The following is a 16,404-nucleotide window of genomic DNA, read 5'->3' as shown; positions in this document are numbered from 1 at the left end:
CCATCCTCCCAGTGCAAAGCCTCACTTTTGTGTTAGTTTCAGTTTTCCGGTTGAACAATAAAGCTACCATCACATCAGTCAGCTGTGCTTTTTTCAACTCCCTCTGTGTCTATCTCCTTCTGTGCTGGGTTCTAATAGAACATATTAGTGATGAGGAATTTTTACCCCATGAGTGTCTAGTGCTCCCTTTGCCTGAAGAAGACAATCATTATCATCAACATCATCATCAAAAGGAAAAAAGTTCATCTAGACTCAGAGGCATAAGGTGACAATCTGCTGCTTTTTGCTGCTGGGACTGTGAGAGCCAGCTAGCTAGAGAGGGAGAGGTAGGCAAATAAAATTGAACAAAAGATAAAGGATTCTGCAATTACTGCTGGAGTTGTGAAAACAAAGCAGTGAGGAAGAAGCAAGCAGAGAGGGAGCCCAAGTGCAACCACAGAAAGAATTCTGCATTCTGCAGTTTAGACATAGCCAGAAGAGGCAGATTAAGTGCAGCTAGTGTACAGTAAAAAGGAAAAAAAAGTTTCACTGTGGGAAAGAAGACCTTCAGGAAATGTGAAGTCCAACAGCAGAGCAGAGAAATGGCAACTTTTGTGGGCAATGTTGGTGAGTTTGATGAAAACCAGAAATCATGGGTAGCGTACCTTGAACGTTTTGAGCAACTTTTTGCTTGCAACTCCATTTCAGACATACAAAGAGTTTCAATCTTGCTGACAATGATGGGTTCAAAGGCATATGAACTGCTGTGTGACCTACTGTCTCCAACTGTGCCCTGAACTGCCATGTCTGCCACAATTCCTGCAACAATGCAGGAACATTTCTTCCTACCCCACTGATGAAGCAGAATAATATTGGTTATATCAGAGAAGTGGAGAGTCAGAAGTACAATTTATTGCTGCTCTCAGGCTGTTGTCAGAACACTGTCAGTTCCAACAAACATTAAGTGATGCCCTACATGACCAATTTGTCTCTGGATTATGCAATGACCAGATGTGGAAAAAGTTACTGACTGTATCAGCCCTTTCACATGCAAGAAGGCTGATGAGATAGCAATTGTCATGGAGACCGCAGAGAAGGATTTGCTGAAATTTAATGTGAATCAAGAAGTTCCCCTCCTGCACTGGCAAGACAGAGGACCACGGGAACTTAAGGAACTTCTGTGTGGCTGTTATGCATAAACCACATGTGCTGAGAAGGAATGCTGGGCATGCCAGCTTATCTTCAGGAAGTGCAAAAAGAAAGGACACATTGCTGTGATCTGTCACACAGTTCAATGACCAGCAACACAGAGTAGCCATACATCTAAAAAGACACCTATGGAGACTGAACCTAAGAAAGGATGGAAGTCGGGAATTCATCTTATGGAAAAAGACAAGAGTTCTTGTGACACTGATCAAGACCTAGCACTACATCTGTTATCAGAAGCTGGAGTAAAAGATGCTATCATTCATGATCGAGGGAGTTCCTACAAGAATGCAGCTTGATACTGGAGCTGCCATCTCACTGCATCTGCCTATCACCAGATGTTGCCACAAGTTTCTCTGGAACAGTGGTTCTCAACCAGAGGTCCGGGGCCCCTGGGGGGTCATGAGCAGGTTTCAGGGGGTCTGCCAAAATAAACCAGAGAGCAAGGCTGGTGTTGACTCGCTGGGGTCTGTGGCTGAAGCCTAAGCCTGAGCCCCACTACCCAGATTGAAGCCGAAGCCCAAATAATTTAGCTTTGCAGGGCCCCCTGTGGTGTGGAGCCCCAGGCAATTGCCCTGCTTGCTACACCCTAATGCCGGACTTAGCTTTTAATCTACTGGATATGCAGAAAAACAACTGTTGTGGCACAGGTGTGCCATGGAGATTTTATAGCATGTATGGGGGCCTCAGAAAGAAAAAGGCTGAGAACCCCTGCTCTGGAAGACACCTCCACGGTTTTGAAGACTTATACTGGAGAAAAGTTAGTCCCCAAAGGGATACTCCAGATGAAAGTTCACCTTCATGGACAATGAGTTGTTTTACCCTTGTATGTGATTGAAGGAAAGTATCCACCATTCTCTGGCAGATCTTGAATTGAGAAGCTCAAGGTGAATTGGATTAAGATCAAGGTGATAACAAAAGCATCTTGAAATCAAGAAACACTGGGCAGAAACTCCAAAGTTTTTGAAAAAGAAGTTGGGCAGATGAGCAACAAGTCAGTGAAGCTCACTGTTAAGTCTTTAAGGTGTTTCATGTTAGCCACATAAATGATAATGTACATACATTAGGGAAGTTTTTTAAAATAGGGTAGGGAAATGTGATGTCCTGTCCCTTTAAATGTTGGAGCACTCCTCTTTCCCCAGTGCAAAGCTTCACTTTCCTGTTAGTTTCAGTTTTGCTGAAGAACAATAAAGCTCCCACCACAGCAATCTGCTGTGTTTCTATTAGTTCCCTCTGTGTCAATCTCCTTCTCTGTTGTGTCCAACTGTAACTGCAACAACAACTTTTATTGGTCCTACAAAACTCAGGAACTATGTAACATATTTTTGAGCATCATCTTGAATTTAACAATTTACATATTTACAGACAAACAGCATTATTGTAACAGAAATGCTTTCTTTATTGCGAGAGAGAGGAAAAGACATATTAAGAACAATATCAGTGCTTGCAGTGAACTCTCCAAAACGACAAGAAATATTACAACTGTACAAAATAACTTGACACTGAAATTAGTAGCAAATTAAAGGTTTTGTGTTTCTTACCCAACTAAAGTCATTTTTGTTGGCCCTTGAAGATTTACTTCTGATTGGAATGTGGCACTGCTAGCTACTGATTGTAAGGATCCATTCTCAAGCTGTTCAAAATAATAAGCAAAAATTCTGTTTGTGCTAAGTTTTAATAAAGACAAATCGTTTCTGTTACTATGAGAATGAGACAGAGAACAGTGGACTGGTTTAATCAGGTAAAAGTTACTAATAAAACTAACGGAGGCACAGATCTTGGGAAAATATGTAGTCACATTCTTTAGAAAGGTTCAATATGCCAGGACCCTTGTCCTTGTTATTACAGAGAACTAGCAGTAAGTTTAATTTTTGCTGTTCAGCACTGGCACAATATTTTCATGCTGCTGTCTAGTCTGGGTCCAATCTCTTTTTAATTCCGGCAGTCAGTAGCCACTGGCCACTGCCACTGATGTTTTCCATTGAGTTTAAATGTAATAAACCCTTTGACTGGCCCCAGAGCATGTGAAATTTAAAGAGAGAAACAACTGTTAGGACCTTTTTTGGAGAGGATCAGAGAAAGAAAGGCTGGGGCTCTGTTGGGAGGTTATACAGATAGAAGGAGAAAACAGGGGACTGTTGGGAAGAAGAGGATGGGAAGGAATGTAGAAATAGATGATACAGAAAGATATGGAAAACAAAACTAAAAATTTTTTTGCACCACATTTCCAGTGTGTTTCACCCTGACCTGCAGACACCATCTTTAGGAATAAGAGAAAACTTCAGGCGTCTTACTCCATTCAGCGCTTGGGGTTTCTCTTCTCTCTTCTTTGATATAGATACTTATCCACTACGAATTCGACTGAGCCACAAATTCATCTGACACATTTCATGCAAATTAATATCATTCAAATCGCACGTCATCAGGTAATAACTCCCAGTCACTATTGATTTGAACTCTATTTGTACTGACAGACTAGAAATCCAGGGCTTTCTATCTTCTTATCAGGCTTCTGTTCCATTGTTTTATTTAAACTAACACATTGTTCTAAAAGGTTTTAGAGTAGCAGCCATGTTAGTCTGTATTCGCAAAAAGAAAAGGAATACTTGTGGCACCTTAGAGACTAACAAATTTATTTGAGCATAAGCTTTCGTGAGCTACAGCTCACTTCATCGGATGCACTTCACTTCATCGGATGCATTGTTTATTGTTCTAACAACTACCCCAGTGATAATAAATAAATAACAAGGATAACAACCTGATTCCTTATAAAGATTAATTAACAATGAACATTTCAAATCTTAAACCCGGATGGGCAGAGGAGAGGGAAATCCTAATGAAGTACAATGGAGGATGCTCGCCAGAGTGCTTACAATGACAGAAAAAATTAATGCCCAGCATATGTATTATGCATTGAGCTGTGATTGCTCCACTTCAAATCTTGACATTTTAAACAAACACTCACACATGAACACAAAAGGCAAAAGTGAATTTTAATTCCAAAACCATTTCATATTTTATATATGGTGGGAGTTTCTTCCAATTATGGCTCAATCCCCCAAGGTGCTGACCACCTTCAACTCTGACAGATTTGAATGAGAGTTGAAGGATAATTGGCACCTCACAAGTGTGAATTTTCAGACTACTATGCTTAGCTCATGTTCTCTTTTCAAAGCTTCTGGATGAAGTGTTTCCTCCTTTTCAGGCAAAAATCAGGAAGCTGTGGTTTCATTTACAAACAGAAACAAGTCTCTAACTCCTTGTCTGTATGGTGACACAGTCTGGACTACAGGTGTGTGATTTGTAGAGCACACTAAACTGTTGATCTCTGACTACCCTGTGTAAACTCTTCTGACATGAACTAAAAGGTACCTAGAATAATGACAGGTTTCAGAATAGCAGCCGTGTTAGTCTGTATTCGCAAAAAGAAAAGGAGGACTTGTGGCACCTTAGAGACTAACAAATTTATTTGAGCATAAGCTTTCGTGAGCTACAGCTGTAGCTCACGGAAGCTTATGCTCAAATAAATTTGTTAGTCTCTAAGGTACCACAAGTTCTCCTTTTCTATTTGTAAAAGGTACCTAGTTCGCATTGATGTAGTCCTGTTTCAGACAGGACTATGTTAACTCAGAGTAGATAATTTTTAGATCATGCAAGCCAGAAGGGTCGTCACAGGGCAGTTAGAACGGAACACTTCAAAAAGCTCTACAAATCACACACCCATAGTCCAGATTGTGGCACTGTGTAGACAAACCCTGAAACAGTTTCCCATCATAACAGCTCATATATGAACACCAAATTTAAGATCTTGATACTGTAATAATTACGTTCTTTCTAAAAGGTATGATCTTAATACTGGGTTCACCTTCATTCTTCAAAAAATGATATTGAAATCACAGGCCTCTATATATCTAAGATTATTGTCCACTGGATGCAGACCTATCCAAGCGTTATTCAATAACATGTACATAACAGCTAGAAATTCTGATTTAAAGGGTCTTTACAGAATTTACAATGTGTTGGTTACTTCCCTAAGTCGAATGAATATCCCATTTTATGAATAAATGAGAAGCTTTAAGCGAAGGAATGACAGTATATTTACTTTTTTCTTCTTTTTTTTTAAAGGCTTCCTCACCTGTTGTTCATTGAGATCCACTTTACCTGGAATTGGTAAAAATTGTCCCAACAGAGTTGTCATAGGGTTAGGCACATCTGATAAGAAAAAGTTTATATGAAGTTAATTGGATTGCTCATAGGTCATAAAGTTAAACATATGCGTAAGTGTTTTCAGGATCTAAGCCTAAACTTTGTGGGAACAGGTGTGCCATTTAGCATCTTTAAGCCTTTCTTTTATTAAAGAAAAGGACATTTCCTGAGTTTATCTTCCACCTCCACCTCTTTGTCACAGATTAGCTTGGAACCAAACCCATGCTTCCCCTACAATAAATACTGTTAATGGAGGGCCCAGAAGATACCTCTCCAGAAACATTTCTTTTAACTTTGCAAAAGGGTTGCATTTTGGAATTAAATGCTAAACAATTGCACACAGTCACCAAAGACCATCACCAGTTTGTCAACAAGTAAGTTGACCATCGGAAGCCTTTACTCTTTGACATTAAATGCATCCGAGTATGTTTAGAAATATTCCAAATACAAATTTTATAGCCTAAAATACCTTTACAAATAAGGAACTGACAGAAACTTCCATTGCATTTATTTTGGATTCTTATTTTACAACTTTCAAAGTCAAAAGAATGCACTTGGAGCAGAAGTATTTGCCTACGAACAAAAATTACTGCTAGAAAAATAAGGAGGAGGTCATAGCCCTAGAAGCAGTTTCTTTACATAGGTCCTAATTCAGCAATGCATTCAAACACATGCTTAACTTGAAGTACGTGAACAGTCCCACTCACTTTAATTCATATTAATCCTCCACACCAGTTTGAAAAAAAAAAGGAATATTAGGCTCTATGAGATTGGCAAGATGAATCTTGCTTTCTGAAATTAATTTATAGATGCCTTCTTGCAGATGTTGTAAGAAAAAATCAAGCTCAGAAAAAGCTCAAATTGGAAATTTCTAGAGTCCATCACCCTGGGACTTTAATTGACTTAATTTCTGGTTCTTCTAATACTGGGCCTCCCATTGCCCTCTGTTCCATACTATGAAAGTGAGTAAAATGGAAGAAAGTCTAGTCAAATGGGAGATAAAGACATATGGTTGTTCTCTGATATGGTTTCACCCTCCTTTCCTCTGGAGATACTGTGACTGTAATAGAATTTGGAATTTTAATATAAATATTTTCCTCATTTTGGATCTTTCAAATTTATCCTTGGTAAGGGCCTTGGGTTTTTTTACACTATATAAAATGTGTTGGGCATGTGCAGAATCTACTGAAGTCAATCAGGGTTGGAAATGCTCTGCACCTTGTGAAATTGAATCTGTTAGTCATGTTTTTACAGTGCCTAACATAATGAGACCCTGATCTCAGACTGGTGCCCATTGGCACTACTGCAATACAAACAACAGATAATAATAAAAACAACATGGAAGGAGACAACGGTAAGATAGCTCTTAAGAAAGTTATACTGCAGGAGGAAAGAGAAGCTTACTAAAATGTTATAATTAAACTACATGTACATTCAGCATTGCTGTTGTAGATGAAAATGTACTAAATCACTAAAAATCTTAATGCTAAATCAGTGCCCCTTCAGCTGCTTTTTATTTTTGGAGAAAAAGTAACATTTGACAGCAAGCTTCTGTAAATGCAAGTTGGTGTCATCCTTGAGAATGCATATGGTTTGGAGAAAACTGCTTCCTATTGAATGTAATCTACTTATTAACATCATATATCAATTCACTGATTTCAGCACATCTCTTGTAGCAATCTTGTGATCTTTTTGTGAAGTACCTAGCAGACACTGTAAAATAATAATTAATAATAATTGGTGGAAGCCACATTAGTCCTGGCTCATCTCAGCACCGCTGTTCCTTAGAAACACAAACACATAGTTACATGTTAATTATTTGTGGCACATCTGACACATTATTTAAAATTTTCATTTTCTTTGTACCTGACTGAAGATAATTATGTTGGTTTTGATACTGGGGAACCAGATGAACTGTTTTTAGTTCTCTTGTGCCAGAATTGTTTATACAGAATATTTGACTACCTCCTTTCAACTGGCAGATCACCTGAAATACATCACAAATTATTAGTTTTCATCTAAGAGATAGTCATTCTAGGCCAAGGGTCGGAAACCTTTCAGAAGTGGTGTGCCGAGTCTTCACTTATTCACTCTAATTTAAGGTTTTGCGTGCCAGTAATACATTTTAACGTTTTTAGAAGGTCTCTCTCTGTAAGTCTGTATTATGTAACTAAACTATTGTTGTATGTCAAGTAAACAAGGTTTTTAAAATGCTTAAGAAGCTTCATTTAAAATTAAATTAAAATGCAGATCTTATCAGTTTAGTGCAGTGGTTGTTAACCTGGGGTGCACGCACCCCCTGGGGGTGCGAGATGCCCTTTCTAGGGGTGCGAGACATGCGAGATTTTTTTAGAAGGTAAATCATCGAAAACACAAATTAAGCACAGGCACATAAGTACAGGTTTCAGAGTAGCAGCTGTGTTAGTCTGTATTCGCAAAAAGAAAAGGAGTACTTGTGGCACCTTAGAGACTAACAAATTTATTTGAGCATAAGCTTTCGTTAGCTACAGCTCACTTGATCGGATGCATTCAGTGAAAAATGCATTCAGTGATAAATCATCTCCCCACTGTATTTTCCACTGAATGCATCCGATGAAGTGAGCTGTAGCTCACGAAAGCTTATGCTCAAATAAATTTGTTAGTCTCTAAGGTGCCACAAGTACTCCTTTTCTTTTTGCACATAAGTACAACTACTTTGTTTCATCAAACCTATGTATTTATTAACATTATACATTTTGTAATGATTACTGTAATATATAAAGTTGTAAAGTTTTTAAGCTAATTGTAGTGTAATTTTTGATAAGGGTGAAAGAACATATTTTGAGAACTTCAGACCATCAGCAGGCTGAGCAGGGCCAGATGTAGTGTATTAAATTGCTCACCATAGGAATGTGCTACTTACGGTTTACGGCGGCCAGTCCAGAAGCTCTGAGTGGCATGGTAAGGGGACAGGAAACAGGGGTGGTTGGATAGGCGTGGGTGTCCCGGGGGGCCTGTCATGGGTTGGGGGTGTGGACAGGGGTCGGAGCAGTCAGGGGAGATGGGGCAGGGGGGCTTGGGATGGGGGGGTGGGGTCCCGGAAGGGACAGATAGGGGAGGGGGGTCCCGGGAGGGGGCGGTCAGGAGACAGAGCGGGGGGGTTGGATGGGTGGAGGGTTCTGAGGGTGGCAGTCAGGGGGCAGAGGGTCCCGAGAGGGGGTGGTCAGGGGACATGGAATACGGGGGGTTGGATGGGTCAGAAGTTATGGGGGGGCAGTCAGGGGGCAGGAAGTGGGATGAGGCGAATAGGGGGCGCGCTGTTTAGGGAGGCACAGCCTTCCCTACCCTGGTGTAGTGTATTAAATTTCTCCCTGTAGGAATGTGCTACTTATGGTGTAATACTTATGGCTGCCAGTCCTGGTACTCCGCAAGTTGCACATTCCTATGGGGAGAAATTTAATACACTGCACCAGCGGACAGAACCCCAGACTGGTGGTGGGCTGAGCGGCTTAGCCCACCGCCAATCTGGGGTTCTGTCCGCCGGCCCCGCTTAGTCCACTGCTGGCTTGGGGTTCCATTCATCCAGGCTGGCAGTGGGCTGAGTGGGGGCGGTGGCTGGGACCCTGGCTGGCAGCAGCATGCCAGTAAAAATTGGCTCGCGTGCTGCCTTTGGCACGCGTACCGCAGGTTGCAGACCCCTGTTCTAGGCAGATAGATACAAAAGTTTTCATAAGAATACCTATCTGTCTGATTGCAGAATGCCGTTGAATGGCTATGCTGCTGCTCCTCACCTCAGCGGGAAGGATTCATAACTTTCTAGACTCCCCAACCATGGAACTCCCCAGGACACATTCCAATTACTAGTGCTGTGTTCAGGATTTGTCCCTCAAGACAGAAATATGGCTCTGCAATGGTGTTTCATTTTGTTCACTCAACTATAACTATAGAGCAAACATCTCTTTTTGGATGTAGCCAACTCCACAGCTTGCTTTTTTTCTAATGTTATATAGTAAATACAGACAAAATATAGTATAATTAAATATAGGCTCCTGGATCATTAGTTCTGTGGAACAGGGACTGCCTTCTCATTACTTGTCTGTGTAGCACCCGCATAGGGGTGCCCTGATTGGGACTTCTAGACTACTCTAATGCAAATAAATAAGCAAACAAACAAACATAATTTCCTTTAATGTGTACTGTTGTTGTAAGTTTCAGGCAGAAATTACCACTGGATTGGAATCTTTTCTGTGTGAACAGCTGGGGTCCTCCATTACGTTTTGTGTAGTCAGTAACTTGCAGCTGGTTTCTCCTGCATTTGAATTCTCAAAAACTGCTTCCTTTTGGTTATTAGCCATATTACTAACAATTGCCTCTCTTACTTCCGCCTGAAAAAAATAAATGGTTTCACATCTTAATACTTAATACTTTAAATGCTACTTTAAATTGCAGTGCCAGTAGGACAGGAGATGAAAATTTATAGCTGCATAAACAATACATTTTAAAGCAAAAACTGTATTCAAACCTAATTTGGAGAATAGTTAGTTCTAACTGTCACAGTTTAGGCTGAATGATTTTCATTTAATATTCAAATGAAAATACTGATGTAACAGTCAGAGTGAGCTCTACCCTGACATCTGGTGGTGAACTGTGGAAAAGGACTTCAGGAGCTGATCTCGTTTGCATGAGCACACCCACCCTGCCAAACAAAATGGACTGCCTGCACAAATGGTCACTTTGGCTGCTGTGGGATCCCAAGTCTCTTTGTTATTGGGGCAGGAGTAATAAAGCATTGTTATCCTGGTTATGTGAATCAAAGACAGTAGAACTGTACTTGGCATTTTATGACGGAGGGACTTGTCCTCAACCAAGCAGCACTCGCTAGGTAAGAGACATGGGTTCCAAAACCAGTGAATTGAGAGAGGCTGGGGACAGGTATGTGTATGTGGCAGTGTGGGCCCTAAACACCACTTTGATCTTTCCTCTCTCCACAGTGTATCACAAACCTAATTTTGACTCCATTAGGAGTCTTGTTACATGCTGCAGAGCTGAAATCACTGATAGCTAGATCTAAGCATTGGACCTACTTTGGTCTTGTGGTGTACCAGCACTAAGGCTCCCCTATTACCAGCTAAACTCACTGAGAGCTGAAGTCACTGAAGAGCTGAGATTACTGAGAACTGTGTTAAGTGGGGGAAGGGCCTGAAGACTAGTTGGTGAGCGGCTAGCAGGACGGCTGGTGGAGAGGCATGGAGCGGATAGCAGTGCGGCTGGCGGAGCAGTTCAGACAGCAGGACAGCGAGCGGAGTGGATAGCAGGGTGGCTGGCGGAGCAGAGCAGACCGCAGGACTGGGAGCAGAGTGGATAGCAGGGCAGCTGGTGGAGAGGCGCAGCTGGTGGTGAAGATTGCAGAAGAACCCCATGGAGAGGTGTGGCACTTGGCCGTCAACCCAAGCAGCGGAGCATGTAGGCTGCCCCCTCCATACCTCCCTCCACCTTCACCCAGGCTGGGAGGTAAATTCTGCAGATGAACTTCTGAACTCTGGGGCTGCACTGACCAAAGTCAGAAACTGTGGGTGGGGTCACTGTTGGGTTGCTGGACTTAAGACCCTGAGGGGAAAAGGACACTGCCAAACTTCCTTGGGGGTGGGTCATTTGGTCATGGTTTGTATTATGAATCCTGTTTGTGGTGTTTCCCTCCTTTATTAAAAGGCTTTTGCTACACTCAGACTCCGTGCTTGCGAGAGGGGAAGAATTGTCTCTTAGAGGCGCTCAGGGGGGTGGTATGTAATTGTCCCAGGTCACTGGGTGAGGGCTTGAGCCGGTTTTGCCTTGTGTTAGTAAAATGGAACCCCTAGATACTGAACCCGGCCCTTGTTGCTGCCAACTTTGACGGGCAGAAGGGTTAAACTTCTAAAGAATAACAATGGGTAATGCACAAAGACATATTTTACAGTAACAAAGACGTTCCCTCCCTTCCTATACTGGCAATCATCAGCTCAGTTCCTCACTGCACTGGAGAAGCTAAGAAACTGCTTTAGCAACTAATGTGAAACACATTAATTAGTCATAAAATATACAAATTGAGCCCTATGGACCCAAGGGATTTAATTTAATTAACAATTGAGCAATGACTTCAGGACTGTGGGGAGGGATAGCTCAGTGGTTTGAGCATTGGCGTGCTAAACCCAGGGTTGTGAGCTCAATCCTTGAGGGGGCCATTTAGGGATTTGGGGCAAAAATTGGGGATTGGTCCTGCTTTGAGCAGGAGGTTGGACTAGATGACCTCCTAAGGTCCCTTCCAACCCTGATATTCTATGACTGGGACCTAACAGTTTAAGCAGCATTTCCATACTATAACATTTGTCACAGTGGTCAGTGACTAAACTTTGGTGGCACTCTTCTTCAAATGGGAACTGCCACACCTTTACTCGTTGGCAACACTATCTACCATAAAGCATTTGTCAAGCTGGTACATGGAAAAACTGTAGTACCCACTGCAAAACGATCAAACCTCTGAATAAAGCCCTGATTCATTCAATGCACACACTAAAGCACTCACCAGGAACCCTGGCACACCTTGTTCATGACAGTGTTCTAGAGATGTCTAGCAAAAAGTTCTCCAACCTGGAATTTCTTTGTTTTTATGGTTTGTCTTTTATAAACCTAGGAAATTGCATTTAAAAAACCCAAACACAGTAAGAAAATGTTAGGGTTGCAAACTGAAGCACTCCAACAGTAGGAATTGCCAATATTATAGTTGTACCCCAGTCTCAACTCTGCCCCTTTGTATGCATGCAACATAATACAGGCTCAGATGCTAAGTGACAGCTGAGGGTTTTATGGCATAGCTCAGGATGGGATATGTGCAAAGGTAGCCATAAGCCACATTTGTATTCTCTGACTGTACAGGGATGACTGGCCACAATCCATGTGACTGCCTTAGGCAGAGGGGTAGCATAGAAGCTACTACACCATCCAAGATCCCCCTGGGCTGGGGAAATCCTTTGGGGGGCAGGCATGGCAGCTATAGTGCATTACATTATCAAATAAAATGCATCTGCAAGACTAGTGTCTCTTTTGGGACCTGATTTAGCAAAGTACTTATGCATGTGCCCAGCCTCATTCGGTACATCCATGTTGCCTGCAGACTGCCCGCAGAAGCAAGTCTCCCAGCCCAGGATGAGACACTTGGGCAATTGGAATTTGTGCTAGTGATCTAAAAAGAACTGTGTAGGCAGTGCTTTGAAGTTGAGGCTTGGGTTGGAACTCAGGCTCTGAAGCCTACCCCCTTCCTTAGGCTTCAGAGCCCGAGCTCCAGCCCAAACCACGATATCTACTCAGCTACTTTCAACGCAGTAGTGCAAGCTCCACTAACCTGAGTCTGTCAATCCCGAAATACCCATTCTCTTCAATGACAGCTGCTGGTCCTCAGCACTTTTGAAAATCAGCCACTTACTTAGGTGCCTAGCAGCCTGATCCAAAACCCATTGAAGTCAATCAGAGTCTTTCCATTGACTCAGTGGGTTTTAGATTAGTCCGTAAATGAGGATTTAGGAGCCTAACTTTACAGCTAAGATTTTCATAAATGGATGTCTAATGTTCTCTTTTTTCTGTTGTATGTGGAATATGTAGGACTGTATTTGAAAAAACATTTTACCCTTTGGCAGTTTATGTGATTTCCATTTTCAATTTCTACAATATTTTGCCTGTAAGATCAAAAACAAACAACACAAACTTTCAGAAAAATAATAACAACATCCTAAATTCATACTTACAAGTTCATCACAGACAGGAGCAGTAGTCTGAGGTAAAGTGCTGACCTCACTGAAAGGTTCTGTCACACAAAATGGAGGGTTTTTTTTAACAAACAATGAGGACAATGACAAACATTAAGAGATCTTTTATACTATAAGTCTGAGGAAAAAAGATTTGGACATCACAGGATTGCATAGGACACTGACAAAAATTAAAACAAGTACTCTGAAAGTGCAACCCGGCTTGCATAAATATATTGAATGTTCTCCTATAACAGACTTCCTGTCAGGAATGTTGGGAAAAGAGACCCCAATATTGAGCCAGCCTGATGTTTCTCAAAACAGCTGGGAAAAATTATACATTTCTCAGTGATGTTATGTTAATAAAGACTAATGAATGTGCAACTTGCCACTGGAGGGATTCTAATACCTGATCATATGACAAATGGCTATGAGATACCTCATACATTAGAAGAAACAACTGGAGAACATGCTTTGTGGTCTGGCACCCATATAAAGGCAGCTTTGACTTTTTGGCACTGGCTCATGCTACGACTGATGCAGAGCAGCATAATTGCAGGGGGAGCTCCAAAAGGCAACGTTCTTCAAGGATGCACAATCCCTCTGTAGGGAGCACACCCCCGGCATCACTGCTTAGGAAGATGCAGCATGATCCCTTCTGCATATCTGTCCAATTCTGTATATCCGGCTTTATACTGTCTCTTCCTTCACCCCTTTAGCTAGTAAGCAAGGAATACTTTTGCACACAGGGAGTGCAACTGTGCATGGCCTCTATGCAATGGTGTAAGGCTCCTTTTGCCCACCCCCACCCCCTCTCCTTCCCTTGTACACCTATGAATGGACAGGGCGCAAAGTGGCCATTACTGAGCTCATGAGACGAGAGCTCATGCCTACCTACTTGAACGTGAGCAATATCTTTTCAAAGAACCAAGGAGAAAACTATCCTTTAATTGAACTTTAAATCTTTTCAAAATAACCAGTGAGCTATGATAATTTTTTCAAATACATACTCTATCAAATTTCTTCCGATTCCTTATGCACATCAAAGTAAAAAGAGGTACTTGGGTAGAAACAATACTGCCTAGAAATTAAAAACAATCTCCTTTCAACCTCCATGATATAAAGCCCGCATTATCACATAGCAAGATCAAAGGTCACAAAGCTAACCTGCAATCAGAAATTAGAGCACTGGGGAACAATTGAGAGGTTTGGTGATGGTATATCATACTTCTTACCTTTGAGTAACTGGTTCAAATTTGGGCCTTGTGAGTAATGACAAAAAATCATTCCCATTTAATAGCTGTTCAGTGGCTTATAACAAATGAGCTTGTGATTGCTGTTTTATTTCTAATGTGTAAGCATCCACATTACAAATGGCACTCACTGCTGGCAGACTCAGCAGAGAGGTCAAGATCTAAAATAACCTGAAGACTGATAATCTCCCTAAGACAGGTCATGGGCAATAAACAAAAATTCACGGAAGCCATGACCCATCTATGACTTTTGCTGCTGCGGCTCCATGGTTTCCCCTACCACCATGGTGGCTGGGAGCTGTGGGGTTCCCCCTCTTCATGTGGCAGCTGGAAGCTACAGGGGGGGCCCCCCTCCACTGATGGCAGTTGGGGGCTGCAGGGTGACCATATTTCCCAAAGAGAAAACTGGACGCCCTCAGCCACTTGCCAAAGGCACCCCTACCCATCCTCCTGCGTGAGGCTGTCACCCATTGCTGGAATGCTGAGGAGGGCCCCCTCAGGAGGCTGTCGCCTGTCATTGGAACTGTGCAGGGGGCCCCTGGGGCTGAAGCAGAAAATGACTTCCATGACCTCCGTGACATAAACATAACCTTATGCATGGATAAACAGAAAACATCCATCTCCAATCCCATCACACTTTAATAAGTGCTAATAAAAAATTCACTTTGAGGAGAAAAACAAACTAGAAATCTGAGCAGTCATACAGAAACAGACACAAAGAGAATCTTCTATATACAGGGACAGTCAATCATTTATACTGTCAGCTGTAGATGGAAGACCAAATTAAAAAAAATCAAACTCACAGTAGGTGACTTCTCCAAACACTTACCATCAGCGCTTTCTGGCAAGGCTTGTGACTGTACACAACTATTAAGCATTCCTTTGAATTGGTCATAACAAATACAATTATTCCCACCAGTAACTGGATCTAGTAGCGGTCTGAATACCTATAGAAAGAGAATAGTTTTCTTTCATTCATTTCTTTCTTTAACTTCAATGCATTTATAGAAAAATTTAGCTATTTGATTTCAATTGTGAAAAATCATAGCCATTTAGTTCAAAGTTTAAGAGAAGGTTGCTCAGCTTGTGCAGTAACTGAGGTTCTTTGAGATGTGTCCCCCTGTGGGTGCTCCATTTCAGGTGTCGATGCATCCCGGTGCCATCGATCGGAGATGTTCAATAGCAGTGTCTGGTCAGGGTGTGCATGCGCAGTAGCAGTCTTGAGGTGCCACTGGTGCCTCATCTAGCATGCTCACGCCCCGACCCTTTCAGTTCCTTTCTCTACCGTGGAGTGTTTAGCTCGTATTCTGAAATAGAGGGGAGAAGGGTCGGTAGTGGAGCACTCACAGGGATTCACACATCTCGAAGAACCTCATTTACTGCACATGGTGAGTAACTGTCTCTTCTTCTTCAAGTGCTGCCCCTGTGGGTGCTCCACTTCAGGTGAATGTAGAGCAGAGCCCTCATGAGGATGGAAAGGACTTTGGAGTTCAGTTTGTTGCTGAGGCTAGTAGAGTGAGGCCGAGTCTTGTGTCTGAGCTTGAACCAAGAGTAATTGCATAGTGGTTCGTGAATGTGTGTTAAGAAGCCCGACGCTCTGATGGAACCTTTAGAAACGGTGTGGCAAACACAGACATCAGATGTCTAGAATGGGCACATTGTGTAGAAATGCTATGGAGGTAGATGAGGCTCTTGTTGAGTGGGTTCTGACGCCCGGAGGGGCTTCAGTGTTGTATAGCACATATGGATACAGCTGGATATGAATTTAGATAATCTTTGCGTAGATATGGCAGAGCCTTCTGATCGTTCTGTTGTTGACACAAAAAGTCGAGGTGATTTCTGGAAGAGCTTCGTTCTGTCCAGATAAAATGCTAATCCAATGCGTACAGGACAGCCTCTTGAGCGTTAGTGAGTGGTTTTGGATGAAATGTAGGTAAGTGAATCAGTTGGTTGAGATGGAACAAGGACAATATTTTGGGCATAAACTAAGGATGCGTTCTAAGTGT

At 42.1% G+C, this 16,404-nt stretch overlaps 1 protein-coding gene across 1 annotated transcript in view; it reads right to left on the bottom strand.

The window, feature by feature from the left end:
* The window catches only part of TESMIN (testis expressed metallothionein like protein), a 37,821-nt gene that overhangs the window by 8,920 nt on the left and 12,497 nt on the right, over nucleotides 1-16,404 (bottom strand). Inside the window, exons 2-7 of the mRNA XM_043517915.1 lie at nucleotides 15,228-15,345; nucleotides 13,146-13,204; nucleotides 9,597-9,755; nucleotides 7,258-7,378; nucleotides 5,321-5,397; nucleotides 2,727-2,818 (exon numbers count right to left, since the gene is read on the bottom strand). Of these exons, the coding sequence (XP_043373850.1) occupies nucleotides 2,727-2,818; nucleotides 5,321-5,397; nucleotides 7,258-7,378; nucleotides 9,597-9,755; nucleotides 13,146-13,204; nucleotides 15,228-15,345 (626 nt within the window). The remainder of the gene's footprint in view (nucleotides 1-2,726; nucleotides 2,819-5,320; nucleotides 5,398-7,257; nucleotides 7,379-9,596; nucleotides 9,756-13,145; nucleotides 13,205-15,227; nucleotides 15,346-16,404) is intronic.

Source organism: Dermochelys coriacea, chromosome 6 (genome assembly GCF_009764565.3).
Source record: "Dermochelys coriacea isolate rDerCor1 chromosome 6, rDerCor1.pri.v4, whole genome shotgun sequence".
Lineage (NCBI taxonomy): Eukaryota > Metazoa > Chordata > Testudines > Dermochelyidae > Dermochelys > Dermochelys coriacea.
This window is presented reverse-complemented; position numbering and strand designations above follow the sequence as displayed.